The sequence below is a fragment of the Nansenia antarctica genome (assembly GCF_963989245.1).
Source record: "Nansenia antarctica genome assembly, chromosome: 8".
NCBI classification, from domain to species: Eukaryota; Metazoa; Chordata; class Actinopteri; order Argentiniformes; family Microstomatidae; genus Nansenia; species Nansenia antarctica.
This window is the reverse complement of record NC_137678.1, coordinates 38,091,889-38,112,475: the sequence shown is the minus strand read 5'-3', so window position 1 is coordinate 38,112,475 and position 20,587 is coordinate 38,091,889. Positions and strand designations below refer to the sequence as shown.

The 20,587-nt window shown below is 46.6% G+C and overlaps 1 protein-coding gene across 1 annotated transcript in view; it reads left to right on the top strand.

The window, feature by feature from the left end:
* Window positions 1–20,587, top strand: part of lrmp (lymphoid-restricted membrane protein) — a gene marked incomplete at both ends in the record, with an annotated part of 45,896 nt that overhangs the window by 11,254 nt on the left and 14,055 nt on the right. The window contains 11 exons of the mRNA XM_080538323.1: window positions 1,024–1,074; window positions 1,453–1,530; window positions 1,705–1,761; window positions 2,428–2,487; window positions 3,143–3,207; window positions 3,708–3,801; window positions 12,751–12,888; window positions 15,061–15,162; window positions 15,964–16,115; window positions 17,378–17,495; window positions 18,350–18,605. Of these exons, the coding sequence (XP_080394449.1) occupies window positions 1,024–1,074; window positions 1,453–1,530; window positions 1,705–1,761; window positions 2,428–2,487; window positions 3,143–3,207; window positions 3,708–3,801; window positions 12,751–12,888; window positions 15,061–15,162; window positions 15,964–16,115; window positions 17,378–17,495; window positions 18,350–18,605 (1,171 nt within the window). The remainder of the gene's footprint in view (window positions 1–1,023; window positions 1,075–1,452; window positions 1,531–1,704; window positions 1,762–2,427; window positions 2,488–3,142; window positions 3,208–3,707; window positions 3,802–12,750; window positions 12,889–15,060; window positions 15,163–15,963; window positions 16,116–17,377; window positions 17,496–18,349; window positions 18,606–20,587) is intronic.

Here is a 20,587-nt window from a genome sequence, read left to right as displayed (position 1 = left end):
TGAGTACGGCAAAGACCTCACCTCTTCTGTGAACTTCACCTTCATGTATCGGGTCCCGTCTGCTATGTCCGTTCCCGGCCACGTCCTTCTCTTGATCGGTGACACCGCTCTCACCCCCCACGACTCCAGCCTGTACCTGATCACGTCGTCCTTCAAATAAACCGGGAGATTCAAAAATGAGACCACCATCTCATCCACTGCCAAGTCCTTTCCCATTATTCTCACGTCTTTGATCATGAATCCGTCCGTGAGCTTGTCCTTCCCTCTCCTCGATGCCAGCGTGATCTCGTATTTTCTGTCTCCCTTCGACCGACAGCCCTCCACATTTCCACACACCTCCTTTATTCCTCTCAGCATTTCCATCACCGTGATATTGCTTCCATGCTCCAGTCCCACCTCCACCGTCAGGCTCGCGTCGTACCGTTTATCCGTGTTGCTTTCATCGTCGTCCATTCCGTTCGCTGTGTTTGTTGCCATGTCGTCCGTCCTTAGAAGCCCCCGATCAGCACGAAGCTGTCGGGGTACTCAAAACCAAAACTCACTTAAATGTAGATGGTTTAATGTTCGATTGTTTTGCCAAACTCGCTTGCAAACTTTCTCAGACCAAACTCAAGTTTGTCTGTTCACCTTCCGCTCATGCGCATAGACGCCGGCTCTACCTCCTGCGCCACAGCCGCCCTCTACCTACCTCTCCAACCAAGGTGTCTGAATTGAGGAGCAAATTGAACTGAAAAGGCAACTCTAGGAGGGAAAATGGATAATTACTGTAAGAGAAAACATGTTTCATCCTGTAGTCTTTATCAGGACAATTCAATGGCATCAAATCAGCAAATCATTTAATTGACTTTCAAATCACAAATTCATTATATTTACTATGACGACTAACCCAACAGACTGACTCACTGATGGACAGGTTTTTAGCTCTGGTTAACTTTACTGTCTGACTGACATGGGTGTGGGTGTGTGTGGTGAAGACTGGTATATCCGGTGGTTGAAGTTGACATTGTCCTTTTCCCTTCCCAGGAGCGGGAGAACCAGGGTCTCATTGCTAAAATTGCCTCTCTTCAGGAAGAGGTAACAGACTATAATCTTCTCCCTATTTTGCTCCAGTCTGAAGTCGTGTTAGTGCCGCCCACTTACATATAGACCAATAAAAGACCAATATTGGGTACACCAAGAAGTCTGTACCAGGAACATGTATGACAGCTATTAGGAACTATTTGAAGCTCATTGGCACCACTCTTCCTAATATACAACTGTGCTTATGCTTAAGATACTCACTAAAGCCGGTGGAAAGGCAGGCAGTCTTGAGAGCAGCCTGGTTTAAAGGAAATGCGAGTTGTTGTTTAGTGCATCTTGTTTACTGTTTGAAGACATCATTGAGGAGTGCAAACCTTATGGTAACGGATTTCCTTCTCCTCTTTCTTTCTCTCTCCCTCCATATGTCACCAGAACATCAAGGTCACCATGGAGATGGATGAACTACAGAAGAGGATGATGGAGTTGTGTGACATCAATGCTGATCTCCAGGTGTGTGTGGGTGTGGGGGTGTGTGGGTGGGTGGGTGTGAGTGTGAGGGTGGGTGGGTGTGTAACCTCACCTCAGCGCTGAGCTCCTGGTGAGGTCATTGAGATGTTCTGTGTGTGTTGTGGATGAACCACTGTGAACCTCTACTCTCTCTCCCCCCCCCCCCCCCCCCCGCAGGTTCAGATCCACTCCTTTGATGGCGTCATGAGTGAAAAAGACTCTGTCATACTGGAGGTCAGTTCCTAACAACTACAGCATGATCCCAACAGAACCCATCTAGAGTAGCTTCTCCCTCTCGCATTATGCTCTCTTTGACAACACGGCCGTAAGTAAAAGCCCCTGACAGACAGACTGCTCCCAAAGGTCAGTAAACACCCAGGCGTCAGTAGGGGAAGCTCTTTTGATCTCTGGCGTTTGATCTGCTCCAGAGAGCTTAAATCATTCATCGATTCGTCCTTTTGACCTCGCATCCCCATTACAATCCCATGCAGTAGTGTAGAAGTCACCCCGAGGAGGAAGTGAATGTATAATCGATGGGAATAAAGGTTGTCTAAGGTACGTGACGGAAGGAATGGGAATCAGTCGATATATTCATGGTGCCGTAGACTTTGCGTAGAGCTGTTTGTATGTTGTTGATTTGTGTTGTCGCCCCTATCGTCTGCCATAACTGTCCCTCCTGAGACCTCTACATCCCCTCTACCCCCCTGTACAGTTTCTCTACTGTAAAAAAATAAAAATAAAAATTCTGTCTTCTAGCATTATGACTGCCCCTGGCCCAAGCATAGATTACTATGACTGATGGATAGATGATTCACCTACTTAGTCAATGTATTGGTTGTAAGTCACATTGGATAAATGCGTCTCCTAAATGCCCAAAATGTGAATGTGGTCCCTCCACAGAGGAACAGGCAGGTGGAGGAGCTGAGGGGTACCGTGGTGGAATACTCTGCGGTCACAGAGGTGAGTGTGTCAGCAGCGTCTGAATGGAATGTCCCACCTCTGTTGATCCCTGTTCACCCTAAACCCAGAGATCACTATGCACATCTCTCTCCAGGTTTCCCGTGCGGGTCTTAAAAAGCCTTAAAGTCTCAAATCCAGCAATCCGATTGTTTGACCTAAAAAGGTCTTAAATGCAAGGGATTTTGGAAAATCGGTCTAAAGAACGAGGTGATGGGTCTTAAAGATGAGATTAGCTTGTCCTGCAAGCAAGCTTTTGTGCACTTTGTTCTCTTCATGTTGAAGTGACTTTCTACAGTTTACTGTTAATGTTAATACATTTACTTTTGAGTAATTATGGGACTTATTTATTTTATATTAATTATCCTTCAGACTTTTTTGTCTGGCAGTAAAATCCCTCATTTCAAAATCCCTAAAATCACCTTGAGGATGACAAAAAGCTATCATATGGTGTCGGGAATAGGTCAAAAATTCCATTCAAAGAGGTCTAAAAAAGGTCTAAAAAGTTTTACTTGTTGAAACTTGTAGGAATCCTGTCTCTCACTTTCATCTCTTTCATTCAGTAGTGAAGTAATTCAGTTCAACATTGTGCGATTGCGTGGTGTTATCTAACCATGTCGGTGCCTACTGCTGTTATTGTTGTTGTTGTTGTTGACAGCTTCTGAGAGCAGATAAGACCAAGCTGGAGAACCAGATCCACATGATGCAGCCAGACGTGGCAGCGTGAGTAGACATCATTAATCGTGTACTGCACATCTTTGGCTTCAGGTCAGCTCCTACGGTGGCTGTTGTTGTTGTTGTTGTTGTTGTCTTCATACTGTTTGACTTCCTGGTTCTGCCCTGAGGTGTTGTGTTGTAGTCGGCGGATGTGTGCGCTGCTCTTGTCCTTCTCTCACCCACTTCTTTCTGTCTCTCTCTCTCTCTGTCGCTCGCTCGCTCGCTCTCTCTCTTTCGCTCGCTCGCTCTCTCTCTTTCACTCTCCCTGTGTGTGTGTGTGTGTGTGTGTGTGTGTTCTCTGTCTCTTCCTCTTATTTGATATGTAACCACGTCCTCTGATGAATGACTGAAAGTATGTCACAATGTCACAAGACAGATGACTTTCGATGACATGACTTTTTTCTCATCTCTCTCTCTCTTTCTCCCCATCTCTCATTCTCCCCATCTCTCTCTCTCTCTCTGTGTCTCTCTCCCTCCCTCCCTCCACCCATCCCTCTCTCCTGCAGTGCGGGTCTGTCCCTCTCTGTGGCGTACAGGTTGAACCAGACCAGCTCAGGCTCTCTGCAGACAGAACTGGCTCTAGCACAGAACCCTCTGGAGGTACGCTCTCCTCTACACTCATCCTCCCATTCTCCTCTCCTCCGCCCACTCCCTTCCTTTCCGTACTCGCTGTTCCACACCCACTCAATCTCTGTTTCGGTCCACTCGCCCACCTCTGTCACCCACACTAAATTAGAGCCACTTCGCTCTACGCTGATGTACCGCACTCAACCAATGACTACTTCATTAACTACACGCTTAACCTACTTTTCCCTCGGAAAACACATGCGCAAGTGCTCTCATCACACACTCACTGTACCATAAAAACACGGTTTGCGTAAGGTACTGTGGCTGTTGTCTGTGGGCTGTCTATCGGACGCTGCGTTCATCTGTGCCCTATGTTTTTATCCCCTCTGGTGAGTTTTTTTTGTTTTTCTTGGCTTGCTTTTTGGGTGGTTTATGGTTCTGTGTTTAGTTCATATTGTTGGTGTTATTTTTATTGGTTTATATTGTTTAGTATTGTTCTTATTGTAAAGCTCTTTGAGACATTTGCCACATGTAAAAAGCATTAAATGGTAAATGGACTGACTTATATAGCGCCTTATTCCAAAGCGCTTTACAATGGCCTCTCATTCACCCATTCACACAACAATGGCGGCAAGCTACCATGCAAGGTGTCCGCTCATTGGGAACATCTAAAGCCAGGGAAAGCTCCGGGGCCTGATTCCATCTGCCCGGAGCTTGTTCTCCATGCCGCACCCGCCTTGAAGTCCTGGCTGAGAGCGTTCCTCACTTCCTGTTTGCGCCAACTCAAGATCCCCAAAATCTGGCGAAGCGCCCTAGTTGTCCCGATCCCTAAACCTAAGAGTTACCGTCCCATCTCTCTGTTATGCATCCCCTTCAAGATCCTCGAGCGCCTCATCTACGCCCGCATCGAACCAATTGTCGACCCGCTGCTCCCACGTGAGCAGGCCGGGTTCCGACGCGGGAGGTCGACCGTAGATCAAGTCACCTTGATGACTCAAGACATCGAGGATTGCTTTTCGGCAAAAAAGAAGGCCAGGGCCGTCTTTATAGACCTGGGGCCTCATTTATAAAGCTTTGCGTACCTACGCTTTGCGTACCTACGCACCTTTGCAAAGCAAAAAAAAAAAAACATTTACGTCACCAACATTCGGATTTATAAAACGGTGCGCACGCCAGTGGAATTTGCAAGTTCCGCACCTGCTTCCAATCAACTCTGTTGCACACGTGAACGAGCGTCTTGTCCCACCCTTTTTGACGCCCATAGTTGCCTATAATAATAATAACTTTTTATTTCTATAGCACTTTTCCTGCAAACGTTGCATATAAATGGTCAGTCAAACGCCCGACAGAATGCAGAAAAAAAATACTTTTCAGTCAATTTCCGCGCAATGAACGTTCTCGCCAGACCATGTTCCAGACTGCATCGACAACGGAATCAGTTTAAACGTGATTCGTCCTACTGTTTACCTTATTATTTATGATAATGTCATAACATCCAAGTATTGGTATAATATGTATAATAATTACAGATCCAATTAAATATGATTCCCGATTATACTACAACATTTGAGAGGTTGTTTTGCAAAAACAGATACCTCGCTTTGTAGTTATTATACTAAATAATTTCTCTTTTAGATTAGATTAGATTCAACCTTATTGTCATTGAGAAGTACTAAGACAAGGAAACGCAGATGCATTGGGTTGGTTATTTTGGGATGGTTATTTTGTCTTTCTGTCATTTTCTAATAATCGCACAACAGTTGTCTCCTTCTCAACAAGCTGCTTGCTGATGGTCTTGTAGCCCATTCCAGCCTTGTGCAGGTCTACAATATTGTCCCTGACGTCCTTATACAACTTTTTGGTCTTGCCCATGATGGAGAGGTTAGAATCTGATTGATTGATTCTGTGACTTGCGTACGTACATGCGTATGTAAATTTTCCCGCAAATTTGGGATTTATAAAAAAGGAACTTGGCGTGAAACTGTGCGCACCTCTAAGCACACTGGGACCCATGCGTACGCATAGAAACTGGAGAAATGAGCAACTGCGACTCCGCTGGCAGAAGGATGAAAGAGGAGAAACGCTTTGAAATGGATACCATTTCCACCGACATAAGAAATACGTACGCGTCACACTATAATATACATATATCTTTACTGTACATATCATATTGATATTCATGCAAATATATTTACTTTTTAAGTAATTGAATCTGTAATTATTAAACAATACTTGAATGTTATGAAATGTATTATCATAAATAATAAGGTGAACACGTTGTCGATACAGTCTGGAACATAGATATTATACGAGAGTTTCATGTGTTCGTTAAGCGGAACTACTGCGCAGAAATTGAGTGGGTGAATTTTTTTCCGCCTTCTGACGGGCATTTCACTGACCAATAATAGGCAAAGCATGGGTGTTAAAAAGGGTGGGGCGAGACGCTTGTTCCCGTGCGCAACATTTAATTAGGGTTGATTGGGATAAAGGGAAGCAGGTGTGGGAAGAGTGGCCCGCAAATTCCACTTGCGTGCGTCCGCGTGCGGTGTGCCTTTTAAAAATCAGAATCCAAATGTTCTTGCTTTGCGTACGACGAAACTCTCTTCTCTCGTCTATATAATATCTATGTTCCAGACTGCTTCAACAACGGAGTCAGTTTAAACGTGATTCGTCCTACTGTTCACCTTACTATTCATGATAATACATGTCATAACATCCAAGTATTGTTTAATAATTACAGATTAAGTAAGACAAGTAAGACAAGATACACTGGTGGTGCAATTAGTAATAATAGATAGCTCAGTAATAAAGTGTCTTAAAATGTTCGTAGTCCGTATAGATGGGGTGTGCTTGGGGATGATAGTCAATTGTCTAGTGGGCTTGTTCATGTTCTTCAATGTATGGATATTGCGATCATTGGACTTATCGGGACGTTACCCACTGAGCACTCGGGAACAGTGAATCGGGAACGGTGCTCAACTTGTCCAGCCTTGCGCTATGTGCAATGAATATGAATATAAAAAGTTAATATATTTGCATGAATATCTATATACGAACAAAAATATATGTAGGTTACATTGTGATGTGTACAGGACAAGGGAGAATAAGATATGTGCAGTGTGCTCGACGTATATTCTTTGTGTGCACTCACATAATATGTGAGGTAATATTTAGATTTATGTTGGTGGAAATTGTATCCATTTCAAAGCGTTTCTCCTGTTTCATCCTTCTGCCAGCGGAGTCGCAGTTGACATTTCTTGAGTTTCTATGCGTACGCATGGATCACAGTGTGCGTAGCCTAGAGGTGCGCACAGTTTTTATAAATCCCAAAATTGCGGGAAAATTTGATTAGGCACCTTAGTACGCAAGCTTTATAAATGAGGCCCCTGATGGCTGCCTACGATACCGTATGGCATTGCGGCCTCACCTGAAAGCTGCTCCGCTTGCTGCCGGACAGGCACATGGTCAGAATGATCCTGGAGCTCATCCGTAATCGCAGCTTTACCCTCACCACTGGTTGCGGACAGCTAAGCAGGCTTCGACGCCTCAAGAACGGCGTCCCTCAGGGATCGGTTCTGGCCCCCCTCCTCTATAATATCTACACCTATGTCCTGCCCAACACACTCTCGCGGAAGTACACCTACGCAGACGACCTCGCAGTGGTGTACTCTGCTGGAAATTGGCAGTCAGTGGAGAGGATTCTGAGCCAGGACATGCAGACACTAGTGGCATATTTCCGGAAATGGAGACTGAAGCTTAGCGAGGCAAAGACGGTGTCGGCTGCCTTCCACCTTAACAACAGGGAGGCTAAACGTGAGCTTAGAGTACACCTAGATGGAACTCCCCTGCCATGTTCCGCTGAGCCAGTCTATCTTGGCGTGACATTGGACAGGACACTCACGTTTCGCCGGCACCTCGAGTCACTGCGCAAGAAGTTAACAGCTCGTGTGGCGTTGATGAGGCGACTGGTTGGCTCGGGCTGGGGTGCCCTCGCCCTCGTTTATTCAACCAGAGAATACTGCTCCCCAGTATGGTGTCGCAGTGCCCACACCCGCCTCATTGACTCGCCTATAAACGAAGCCTTGCGCATTGTGACAGGATGCCTGCGTCCTACCCCCGTGGACAACCTTCCCATTCTAGCAGGCATCCAGCCCGCAGGCCTCCGCCGCATGGGAGCCACAGCACGTCTCGCCTGCCGGGCCGTGAAGCTTAATAACCATCTGCTCCACGATAGGCTCACTATAAGAGCGGAGCCCTCCCGGCGTCTCAAGTCCAGACACCCATTTGTGCCTGCCGCACAGGAACTCAGGCAGCAATGCAGAGATCTTAACATCAGTGCGGCAGGATGGGCGGATTATATGTGGCGCACGGAGTGGGAGGCAAACACCTCCATACTCCGTGACCACATCCCAGTCGCCGGCCCTGAGCCCCTCGGGATGGACTTGCCAAGGCTATCCTGGGTGAGGCTCAATCGTCTCCGGACTGGCGTCGGGCGTTTCCGCTCAGATGGGGCTTGGCCCCAAATGCGTCGTGCGAGTGTGGCGCAGAGGACCAAACCGCAGACCATGTTATCCTGGACTGCCCGGTGTACCACCCACCCAACGGGATGCATGGTCTGTCGGTATTAGATGACGAGACGATGACGTGGCTTCTGGAGGGGTGTCCAGAAATATAGCCCGGGTGAGCCCCTCAACCAGGTCTCGGGGTGGTAAAAGGGTAGCCCCTCGGCCCCGAGCATGGTGGAGTGGAGAGGAAAACAACTACCCATACGGCGAAGAAGATTGGGAGCAATTTGGGGGTTCAGTGACTTGCCCAAGGACACTTCGACATGTGGCCAGCCGGGGTTCGAACCGCTGATCTGCCAACCTTGCGATCATTAGACACCGGCTCTACCTCCTGCGCCACAGCCGCCCCATTAAACAAATACATTTGATTGGAAGTATTGAATTCTATTGTATGCTAGGCTGCTTGGCGGGGATGTACCGGTACATGTAAACTGATGGTTTGTTTATCTGCAGTAGTGGTAGTTTGTTTGATTTATTGTCAGCCAATCGTGTCCAGTCTTACTGGCTGGTAGACACTACCAGCCAATCTGGTCCTGTGTTAAACCCCATTCACACATTAGGGCTTGTGTGAACGGGATTTACAGGGAAATTCGCTCAGGCACATTGTACTTTTCAAATCAAATCATCAAATCACATTTTATTTGTATAGCGCATTTCTTACAAGATGCAACTCAATGCGCTTCACACAGTGAAAATGTTCAGTCAATCAGTCAATCAATCAATCAATACTGACAGAGCCGCGAGCAGGCAAAAGTAAAAACCTGTATACTATGTAGCCAGGAAAAATTCCCTTGCAGCCCTCTACCAATAGAGCGACTACTAGCCAGTTTGCCTACCAGTACCCAGCGGTCCCCAAGGGGAGGCCAAGGACCACCGGCACAAAGCAAGCAAGCAAGGGCAAAAACCTGTACACCATGTATCCAGGAAAAATTCCTTGCATATTATCGGCGTACACACTGTCCATAAATGTAGTGTTATATTTGCATCGTTCTGCATCCAGCATGGTCACAGGTCCTGCCAAAAGAGAATCTTAAGCACAGTTATGATGCAACAACACAATAAAGACAATAAAGATGACAGCAATACAACCTGATGGTGGTCCTGGTACACCCTTGTACCGGTTCCAGTACTGCTCTAGGTGCTATTTGAAGCTGACAGTGCCTCATCAGCACCCGGGTCCATTTTCCTGTCAACACAAATCTCAAAACACGAGTATGGTGTAATGGCCTAGTGATCCTAGTTCTATAATGTCCAATGTCTCCCTTAGTATCAAAAGGCGACATTGAATAAGTAGGTTTTGAGGTCACGCTTAAAAATGTCCTGAGTTTTAGACAACCTCAGGCCCTCAGGTAGGGTGTTCCACAATCTAGGAGCATATATGCTAAAAGCTGATCCTCCAAATCTCTTTGTCCTAGCCTCTGGCAACATTAAAAGTTCCGTGCCACTAGACCGTAGGGGTCTAACTGGTGTGTATCTTATGAGCATGTCCACCATGTAATTGGGTGCATCACAGTGAAGTGATTTATATGATTCTCTCTCCCAGTTTTCTCGCCAATGATCAATACCTCTGTTTTTTCTTGATTGAGTTGGAGAAAGTTTTGTCATCCAAATATTAATATCGGCAATACAATCTATCAGGTGGTCGATCATCTTGTAGTCGTTGGGAGTTACTGAGATATAAAGCTGAGTGTCGTCAGCATAGCTGTGGTAGTTAACGCTATGCTTCTTGATAACAGAACTGAGGGGTAGCATGTATAGGCTAAAAAGCAACGGTCCTAAAATGGACCCCTGGGGAACTCCACAGGTTGTGCTATAATTTTTTGACTTATGGTCACCAAGGGCTACAAAGTAGTCTCGGTCAGCCAGGTAAGTCCTGAACCAGTTTAAGACCGGACCTGAGAGGCCAACCCAGTTTTCAAGTCTCTCAATAAGTATGGAATGGTCTACCGTATCAAAGGCTGCACTTAAGTCTAAGAGTACAAGAATCGAGAGTTTTTTCGAGTCTGCATTTATCCTAAGGTCATTAGTTACCTTAAGCAAAGCGGTTTCTGTGCTGTGGTATGATCGGAAACCTGACTGAAGTGGGTCATACCTATTATTTAAGACTAAAGGCCAATGCACACAGCGTGCGATTTCTGTTGCGCGTCAACATTCCATTTTGAAGTTTGAATGGAAGTCTATGAGAACATCGCATTTCAACACACACGGCCCCGATTTTAATCGCACGGCGAAAATTCGATTCCATTCATTCATTTTGAATGGGACAAAGCACACGGCGTGCGAGTTTTGTCGCACTGTCAAATTTGTGCTTTTTCCCATTCAAAATGAATGGAATCGAATTTTCGCCGTGCGATTAAAATCGGGGCCGTGTGTGTTGAAATGCGATGTTCTCATAGACTTCCATTCAAACTTCAAAATGGAATGTTGACGCGCAACAGAAATCGCACGCTGTGTGCAGAGCCCTTAAGAATTCATGAAGCTGTCTATACGCTACCTTTTCTAAAATTTTGCTTAGAAAAGTGAGATTGGATATTGGTCTACAGTTTTTTGGATCAGAAGGATCTAGGTTACTTTTCTTCAGGGTGGGTCTAACCAGGGCAGTTTTAAGCGCCGCTGGAAATATCCCTTTAAGTAGGGAGTGATTTACAATGCCTAGTATGTCATCAGACACAGATTCAAAAGTGTCCTTAAAAAAGGTGGTAGGAATAGGGTCAAGAGGACACGTAGACGGTTTAAGCTGTGACACAATTTTACCTAATGTTTCCGTACTAATCATGGTGAACATGCTCATAGTCATGTTCTGTGGTGGCGGATCTGTGGTGCTACACAAACCTAGTCTTTCCTGAGTAATACACATTCTAATATTTGTTATCTTATCCCTGAAGTGGGCTGCAAATTCCTCGCATTTGGTGACAGAGGCTGCGCCGTCTAGAGTTCTAGGAGCAGGGTTTACAAGGCAATCAATTGTCGAGAACAAGACCCTGGGGTTATTCTTGTTTGTAGATATTATCTTTGAGAAGTGATTTTTTTCTAGCATTTCGCATTGCCAAGTTAAAGGCAGATAGATGTTCTTTAAAAATATTCTGATCAATCTGTAATTTGCTCTTTCTCCATCTGCGCTCAGCTTTCCTACATGTTCTCTTTAGGAGATTGATTTCACTGTTTCGCCATGGTGCTCTCCTCTTGGCTCCAACCTTTTTTAGTTTGGTAGGTGCCAGGGAGTCTAGGGCCATTTTTACTTTATTGTTAAAGGTAATTACTAAGTCGTTTTCACATAACGTGGGAGTTGTGTGATTACTGTTCATTAAAGCTTTGAAATGTTCAGCCACTGCAGGGGTAAGATAACGTTTTTGGTTGGCTCTGCTGATGTTAGGGAGTTGGCTAGATAACCCACATCACATCAGCCAAAGTAGTGATAAATATAATTTCACAACTGGATACTACTTAATTTCCAATCATAGTTAGCTAACTACTTACTTAGCTAGGTTACCTGCACATTTGCGATATGTTTACATAGTGCGCACCAGTGGCGTTTCCAGTCACTCCCTCGCTTCTACTGTGCTTACTCAGGCCGACAATACAGTGTGCGCTGCGTTGTTCCGTCTGTTTATTGTTACTAGCAATATGTCTAATTGAGTTAACTCGTATTATGCTTACCATCACCAAGTTCTCCCATACTGTTCTTTTGGACTAATATAGTATGTTTATATCAACGGTAATCAATTGCTTTAGTTGGAGAGCAAACTTGGTAATGGTAAGCATAATACCAGTTAACTCGCTGTTAAATTAATGTGAAAAATGTTATGATAAATACATATAAAACGGAGGTATGATCAATATTGCGTATGTAATTTACACACACCTAACTGTGCCTGAACAAAGGCCATAGCAACTGCCGCTCTTCCCCTCATAAGGTCTCACGTGCTTGTCTCTTTCGAATTCACGTCTACTACGTCCCAGTTCTGCATCCAGTTGAATGCGTGATTCAAGTAGCTTGTGGCTTGTGCAAACCCGGGAATGCCATTGACGTGTGAAAAGGCGCAACACGGTAATCTCAGGGCATTTAGCTTGTGTGAAACGGTTGGGATTCCATGTAATTTACAGGGAACTACATTTACATTTTACATTTTTGGGCATTTACCAGATGCCTTATTCCAAAGCTAGAAGGAAAAACCTTCTATCACCTTCTTCTAAACCTAACCTTTAAAAAAAAAAAAATTTAAATAAATATATATATAGTATTTAGACACTGGAGAAACAGAGATGCAGTTTTTAGGGGACACAGTAGAGGGGAAAAGCGCGTGTCTTCAGTAGACGCAGTGCTGGGGGGCAGTAGATGTCTCAGGAGGAGCAGTTAAGGTGTAGGGAACTATGTGTGAAAAGGACTTATGTGAACCCAGGCCTCTTGTTTCCCCAGGGTATGGAGTGTCTGTCATCTAACATGAACCTCGCGTCGCCCCTGGACGAGACTCTGGACAGGGAGGTGCTGCTGCTCCTGCAGGAGCCCACCCAGGACCAGATGTCCATGGACGTCAAGAGCCTCCTCAACACACTGGTGAGAGAGAGAGAGAGAGAGAGAGAGAGAGAGAGAGAGAGAGAGAGAGAGAGAGAGAGAGAGAGAGAGAGAGAGAGAGAGAGAGAGAGAGAGAGAGAGAGAGAGAGAGGAGAGAGAGAGAGAGAGAGAGAGAGAGAGAGAGAGAGAGAGAGAGAGAGAGAGAGAGAGAGAGAGAGAGAGAGAGAGAGAGAGAGAGAGAGAGAGAGAGAGAGAGAGAGAGAGCTGTTTATAGTAGTAATAGTCAATCATCTACAACAAATGTATGAATCTACTATCCATAAAATCTTAGTTTGGTCCTCCCAAGCATCCCATCTCTCCTCCCTCTCTTTACCTTGTCACTAAAGCGGCAGTCGTCCAGACTGCCATTACTCCATTACTTATGCCTTACCTCTGCATTACTTATTTTAAAAGTCACTTTATGCATAAACTGTAGAATGTAAACCTAACTGGAGACACTCATCGTTTTTGGAGACAGATGTAGTCTACTAAGAGTGTAGAGTGGAAAAGGAATCTTTGTTGTTTTTCTATTTCTATCTATTGTATTTACCCTACAGAGAGCAAGGGAGACCTTTCAAAATGGCAGCACTCTCTCCCTTTTCCATCATGCAATGTAACCATACAAAACAGACTTAATTTAGATTAACACATTTTGCTTGAATTCATTATAATATGCCATTTAGCTGACGCTTTTATCCAAAGCGACTTACATTGCAGTGAGTGCGTACATTTTTCAGTATATACTATATGGTCTCAGTAGGAATCGAACCCATAATCTAAGTGTTGTTAGCTCCATGCTCTAACTACACTGTCCCCTGTACAGTAAATACACCAATGTCACATGCAGGTCCTCACAGACTGTGCAGTACAGTATCTTGGGCTTTGTGTTTAATCCATAATACTTATTTAGTGCATTACAAATTGTGGACAGCCCTACACAAAACTAGTCAATCAAAACCCTTGCCTAAAATGGCAAATGGGCTGCACTTATATAGAGTCTTATTCCAAAGCGCTTTACAATGGCCTCTCATTCACCCATTCACACACACATTCACACACCAATGGCGGCAAACTACCATGCAAGGCGCCGGCCCGCTCTTCACCTCGACACGTACCTAAGTAGTGAGAAGTTGAGGATTCCTCTGAGTGGAGAGATGATTCTTGACTGTAGCCTACATATGCCTTCTGATAGTGGACAACTTTCATTAACATGAAATCATATTAATTCAAATTAATCATCCATTACCTTCTGTCACATGAATCCAGATTATATCAAATCGAATGAGAGAAATGTACTTCCACTAATTTACACTCGTCTACAGTACTTGTTCCAGGAAATGAAACTTGTTCCTAGTTTGAACTAAAGTTCTAAAATACTACAAATAACTCTATTCAAAGCAGTCTGTGTACTGTATAGATACAGAAAAAAGACGTGTCATGCATGTTTTTGGCTGACAAATTGTACCATTTCAGAGAGTGTACTTACTAATGTGCTGTCTTTCTGCGTGCGTGCGTGTCTGTGCGTTCGTGCATGCATGCATGCATGCAGTACATTGTCAGCTCATAAAAACATTGACATCTTGTTTTCGATTTGTGCTTTGTGTTGTAGTGTAAAGATCTGGTGCCCTAGTTTTACCATAGAATCACTATGAATTGAAAATTATTATTTTTTGTAATCTAATCTGATCCTCTTCTAGCTCATGTATTTTACCCTACCACCAATCTTAATGTAATAATAATAATAATAATAATAATAATAACTTTTTTTATACTTATTTGTATAGAGCTTTTCCTGCAAATGTTGCAGCTCCTGGTGCTTTAATCATTATATAATGAATAATTTAATTATTTAGTCATTTAAAGGCAATATTAAAAAGATGGGTTTTTAGTCTTGACTTGAACATATTTGCTGAGGTTGCATCCCTAATGTAAACTGGCAGTGCATTCCACAATTTGGGTGCATAAAATGAGAATGCAGCCTCACCAAATCTCTTCTTTTGTACATGAGGTGAAAATATGAGGCTTAAGTACCTGTGTGTGTGTAATGTGTTATTTGTTGCAAACATCCTCTTGCAGGGTCATTCGTCTCTTTGTTAACCACGGCTGACATTGGGAGTCTTGAACGCATCAGTGAGGCAGAAGTAATGCAGTACGTCTTTCTGTCTTTGTCCTCAGAAGAGAGACTTTAAAGAGGAGAGTCTCTCAGTCCTGTCAACACTAAGAGGTCTCATACATGAGCATGGAGGACCAGAGGACAACAGGGACCCCTGGCTTCAGGTGAGAGGAACACAAACACACACACGCTCAGAGACACAAACAAACACGTTTTAAGTGTTCTATTGGGTCTAATGTTTTCAAATCAGCACAGACAAAGGAAAGTTCAGTGTGTGTGTGTGTGTGTGTGTGTGTGCGCGCGCACGTGTGTACGTACGTGAGTGTGTGTGTGTATACGTGCGCGCCTGCCTGTGCCTTGGGATGGAGGGAGAGATGCAGAGAGACAGTGTTTGGGTTGATAAGAACTGTCTGTATGCTTGTGGTGTTTTAGGATTACATAACGTGACAGCTCTCTTCTCCGCAGATTCCTCACCTACTGTAGAATGTTACATAACTCTCGCTCCGATCCATGAATGCAGCCCTGCTCAATTAGTCTGCTGTAGCGTGAATCAGCCATCTCTCTCTCGCTCGCTCCCATATCTCTCCATGTGTTTTTTTCTCTCTCTCTCTCCATGTGTTTCTCTCTCTCTCTCTCCGTGTGTTTCTCTCTCTCTCTCTCTCTCTCTATGTGTTTCTCTCTCTCCATGTGTTTCTCTCTCTCTCTCCATGTGTTTCTCTCTCTCTCTCTCTCTCCCTCTCCCTCCCTCCCTCCCTCATTGTACCACCCTGCACACGTACACCGTAGTAAACATTCCACATGAGTGAGTGGAGTGAGATCGGTTGAGAGTGCTGTGCTGCCTGAGACCGTAGTAAACATTCCACATGAGTGAGTGGAGTGAGATCGGTTGAGAGTGCTGTGCTGCCTGAGGCCAAGCCAGAGGAGATCCAGGGAGAGGCTGACTCTCTGTGCCTCTCTCTCCCCAGACGGTGCAGGCTGAGCTGGATCAGAGGAGGACAGACTGGGCCCTGGGTCTGGAGCAGCTGGGCCAGTACACCGACTCCCTGGAGAAAGAGTTCATCAAGATGGCCAGCAACATGAGGAGGTCCCGCACAGAGATACTGCACCTGTCAGTCAGGTGAGTGTGCGTCTGTGTGCTATGCTGTGCACCTGAATGAACCACACTACAGAGCATTGGTCCTGGAGAGCCACAGTGCTGCAGGCCTTCGCTCCAGCTCAGCAGTGACCCACCTGATTCAGCTCGTCATTGTTTTGAAGATCAGTTGATTAGTTCTTCTTCTTCTCGTGGCGGCTGTGGAAGGAGGTAGAGTCGCCGTCTAATGATCACAAGGTTGGCAGATCAGCGGTTCGAGACCTGGCTGGCCACATGTCGAAGTGTCCTTGGGCAAGACACTGAACCCCACAATTGCTCCCAGTGAGGGGGCCAGCACCTTGCATGGCAGCTTGCCGCCATTGGTGTGTGAATGTGTGTGTGAATGGGTGAATGAGAGGCCGTTGTAAAGTGCTTTGGAGCAGCAAAAAAGGCGCTATATAAGTGCAGTCCATTTACCATTTACCATTTAGTTCAATCAGGTGTGATGACGGCACTAGGCTGGGACAAAAAACCTCTGGACCCACTGTGGCTCTCTCCAGGGCCATGATGGAGGAGGATCACTGCTATGGTGTGTGAGTGACAGGAGGCGGGACCTAGAGGGAGTAACAGGAGGGCAGGACTTAGTGTCCAGTCATGCACGGCTGCTTCACTCTGCTCTGCTGAAGAAACCCCTCTTGACCTCCGAGCTGGCTAAGTGGGTTTGGGTCCACAGTGGGCAGTTTGGTCTCTAAGCTGCCGTGTGTGTGTGTGTGTGTGTGTGTGTGTGTGTGTGTGCGTGTGCGTGTGTGTGTGTGTCCTGAGGTGGCTGTCCTCCTGTAGATAAAAGGCAGAAGGGAGTCTGTTATCACAGCAGTCTGTGAGAACTCTCTGGGTAGGCCAGCTGTGACTCCACTCTGGGACGAGGGCTGGGTGATAGGGGCTCTCTCTCTCTCTCTCTCTCTCTCTCTCTCTCTCTCTCTCTCTCTCTCTCTCTCTCTCTCTCTCTCTCTCTCTCTCTCTCTCTCTCTCTCCCCATACTGGAACTGGGAGTCTAGCAGCTGTCCAGTACTAGGACTGGGAACTAGGAGCCGAGCCATGGGACACTGCATGGGCCTGAGGATTGGGTACAGTACAGTGTGTTATTGACCGTCTGGCCACACGCTGGCAGAGTGCTGTTAGAGAGAGGACTGGGTTAGTCTGCCAGGGCTGACAGGCTTTTTTAGTGACCTTGTGTGATTGACTTTAGGGTTGTAATCTGTGTATGTGTGTGTGTGTGTGTGTGTGTGTGTGTGTGTTATGTGTTTCAGGGTTCAAGAGCAGGAGAACCAGAAGCAGCAGTATCGTGAGGAGCTGGACCAGCTGAAGACCCCCCAGGACAGCCGAGAGGCCAGCTGTCAGACCCCTGACGGCGACGAGGACCAAGAGGTGAGATGTACGGATGGACGGAGGGAGGGAGGGATGGAGGGATGAAGGAGAGGGATGGAGGGATGAAGGGAGAGGCAGAGAGGGATGGAGGAGAGAGGGTTTAGGCGAAAATGGATGAGTGAGGGACCTTTCAGATGGGATGGTTTAGACACGTACAGTTTGACACCACTGGGCTGTAGTGAACTGGTGATAGATATGTGAAGACATGTGACCTGTTCCTCGACGCTCAGAGAGCATACAGAGAGAGCTAGTTCTGTGATTTTTCGAGAACATTTCCCACACAGATGGAGAGGGTGTTGAATAGGGGACACTAGAGGACTGAGTGTGAGTGGGCGGCTGGAGTGGACATTCACACACACACACACACACACACACACTTTGTTTTCCATTTTCTGATGCACCAAATGCTTTTCCTCTGTACCTCTCTGTTTGATGGGGAGAAGTCCTCTACGTACTGTGTTACTCATCTCTGGATGTTACACACACAGTGTGGTCAACACTGACCTGAGGTCAGGGTCTAGGGGCAGCTTTTTCCTACACAGTGCTGCTGTCAAGTGTGACAAGCTTCCCTTCCTGATCATGTCCGTGCGTGTATGCCCGTGCATGTGTGTGTGTGCGCCCGTGTGTGTGTGTGCGCCCGTGTGTGTGTGTGCGCCCGTGTGTGTGCGTGCCCCTGTGTGTGCGCACCCCTGTGTGTGTGCGCCCCTGTGTGTGTGCGCCCCTGTGTGTGTGCGCCCCTGTGTGTGTGCGCGCCTGTGTGTGTGCGCGCCCGTGTGTGTGTGTGCGCCCCTGTGTGTGTGCGCCCGTGTGTGTCTGCGCCCGTGTGTGTGTGTGTGTGTGTGTGTCGGGAGCAGGATGGGGACGACCTGGACTGGGACGAGGAGTTCGTCCTCCAGGACCTCCTCAGGAGCGACGTGGAGCAGAAGTACCGGGACCTCCAGGAGGACAGACGGACGGAGGGAGGAGACGGGGAGGAGGGGGGAAGCAGGTGGACTGTGCTGGGAGGAGAGGGAGGCGGAGAGGGCGGGGAGCCGAGGGGACCCCCCACTCTGTCGCCCTCGTCCCCAGGGACTCGCCCCCCCGAGCGTGACACGGAGGGAAAGGAACAAGGTGAGTGGGACACACACTGCCCTCTGTGGCTCAGTCGGTAGAGCACGGGGCTAACAGCGCTTAGGTTGTCGGTCGGAATCCCCCGCTGGGACCGTATATACTGAAATGTATGCTTTCACTGCAGTTTAAGTCGCTTTGAATAAAAGTGTCAGCTAAATGGCATATATTATTATTGTGTGTGTGTGTGTGTGTGTGTGTGTGTCCATCCGTGATGTTACACTGTCATTCCTGGCTCCTGGAGGGGAGGGGGGGAGGGGAGGGGGGGTCCAGGAGGGGAGGGGAGGGGGGGGGGGGGTCCAGGTGAGTGCCAGTCCCAGCCGAGTGCTCTCACACCCTGACACCCTGGCATTGAACGGAAAACCACTGGAAAGCTTCACTGCTGAACTGGGACAAAAGCCTGGGCCACTGGGGCTGTAATGGGTGTCCATATTAGGTCTGGCCTGGGTTGTGGTTAAGGACACGGTGGCGTGTGTTCTGACGTGTTATCACAAGTCAGTTGGAAAGGCTTTTGGTTGAGTAGCAACATTAAACGTTTTGGCACACACTTATATAGATATCCTGGACCCACTGGACTTGGCCAGCAATGTCTCCCCCGGTGAACTACTGTAGTAGGACCCAGTTATTGAGTCCATCAGTTGTGTGTGTGTGTCTGTGTCTGTGTGTGTGTGTGTGGGTTATCCTTTTTATAGTCCATGGAATCACAGGGCACTCAGCCACCCCTGGAGCACCAGTACTGTGACCACACACACACTACACACACGTGGGCCCCTGCAAGGAGACCCCAGCCTTCTATGGCTGTTGACACCACAGACCCCCAAGGGCCTAGCCTTGTATGGCTTTGAGTGCACACACTCAAAGCCATACAGTGTGCTCAGAGAGTGTTTTGAGTATGTGCGTGTTCAGAGAGAGAGAGCGTGTGTGTGTGTGTGTGTGTGTTTTGAGTGTGTGCGTATTCAGAGAGAGAGAGAGAGTGTGTGTGTGTGTGGGGGCCTGGTAGGCCCTTCTTTGGCCAGGTGGTTAGACTTGTCTAAACCCAGTGAAAGTGGAGGGTAATCCTCCATTCCTCTCCCTGCATGACTGGGTCCAGGACTGGATCTGGTCATTACTGCCACCGTGGCCATGCTGGGTGTTTGCCCTCTCAACCCCTCTACTGGCACAGGAGGGGAATCTGCCCTACTATGGTTATGGGTGGGGTTACTTCCTTCACCTCAACACTGACCCCCAGCTCAATGTGCCATTGAGAAGATCTCACCACTAATGAGCTTTTCATTCTCTTGTTGTTGTCGTCGTCATCCCTCTCTCTCTCGCTCTCTCTGCATCTCCCATCCCTCTCTCTCTGCATCTCCCCTCTCTCTCTTACTCTCTATACCTCCATCTCTCCTCCCCTCCCCTTCCCTACCTCTCACTCTCCCACTCCCTTTCCTTCTCCTCCTAACCTCTCTCTCTCTCTCTCTCTCTCTCTCTCTATCCCTCCTCTTCTCCTTATCTGTCCTCCTTCCCTCTCCTTCCCTCTCCCTCTGTCTCTCAGGGACCAAAGCCTCAACAGACCCAGATCCAAGAGTCACTAGTCCACTTCTACAGGTAGATGGCACTCTTCATCAAACGACCATCTGAATTGATCCTTAAGTTTCCATCTGCACATTAACATTTTTGCTTTGTATAACTGTTTTGCTTTGTATAACTGTATATGTTAAAGGATTTTTAGATCATATTATGTCATTCAGTCAGTCCCTGGTCATATTCAGTCAGTCCCTAATCATCTTAAGCATGCATCATTGGGAAAATGTCGGTTTTTTTGGTTTGCTATCATCATGTGTTTTTGTGAAACGAACATTGTCATGCTGATTTCATGTGCTCTTCAAGTGTATTATTAATAGGATTTGAATAGCTAGAACCCAAAACAGAACCTTTTTGTTTTGTATGTGCGTATCGTTTTCAGGATATCAGTTCTGGTAATTTTAGCTCTTGTGGTGTTTGTGGTG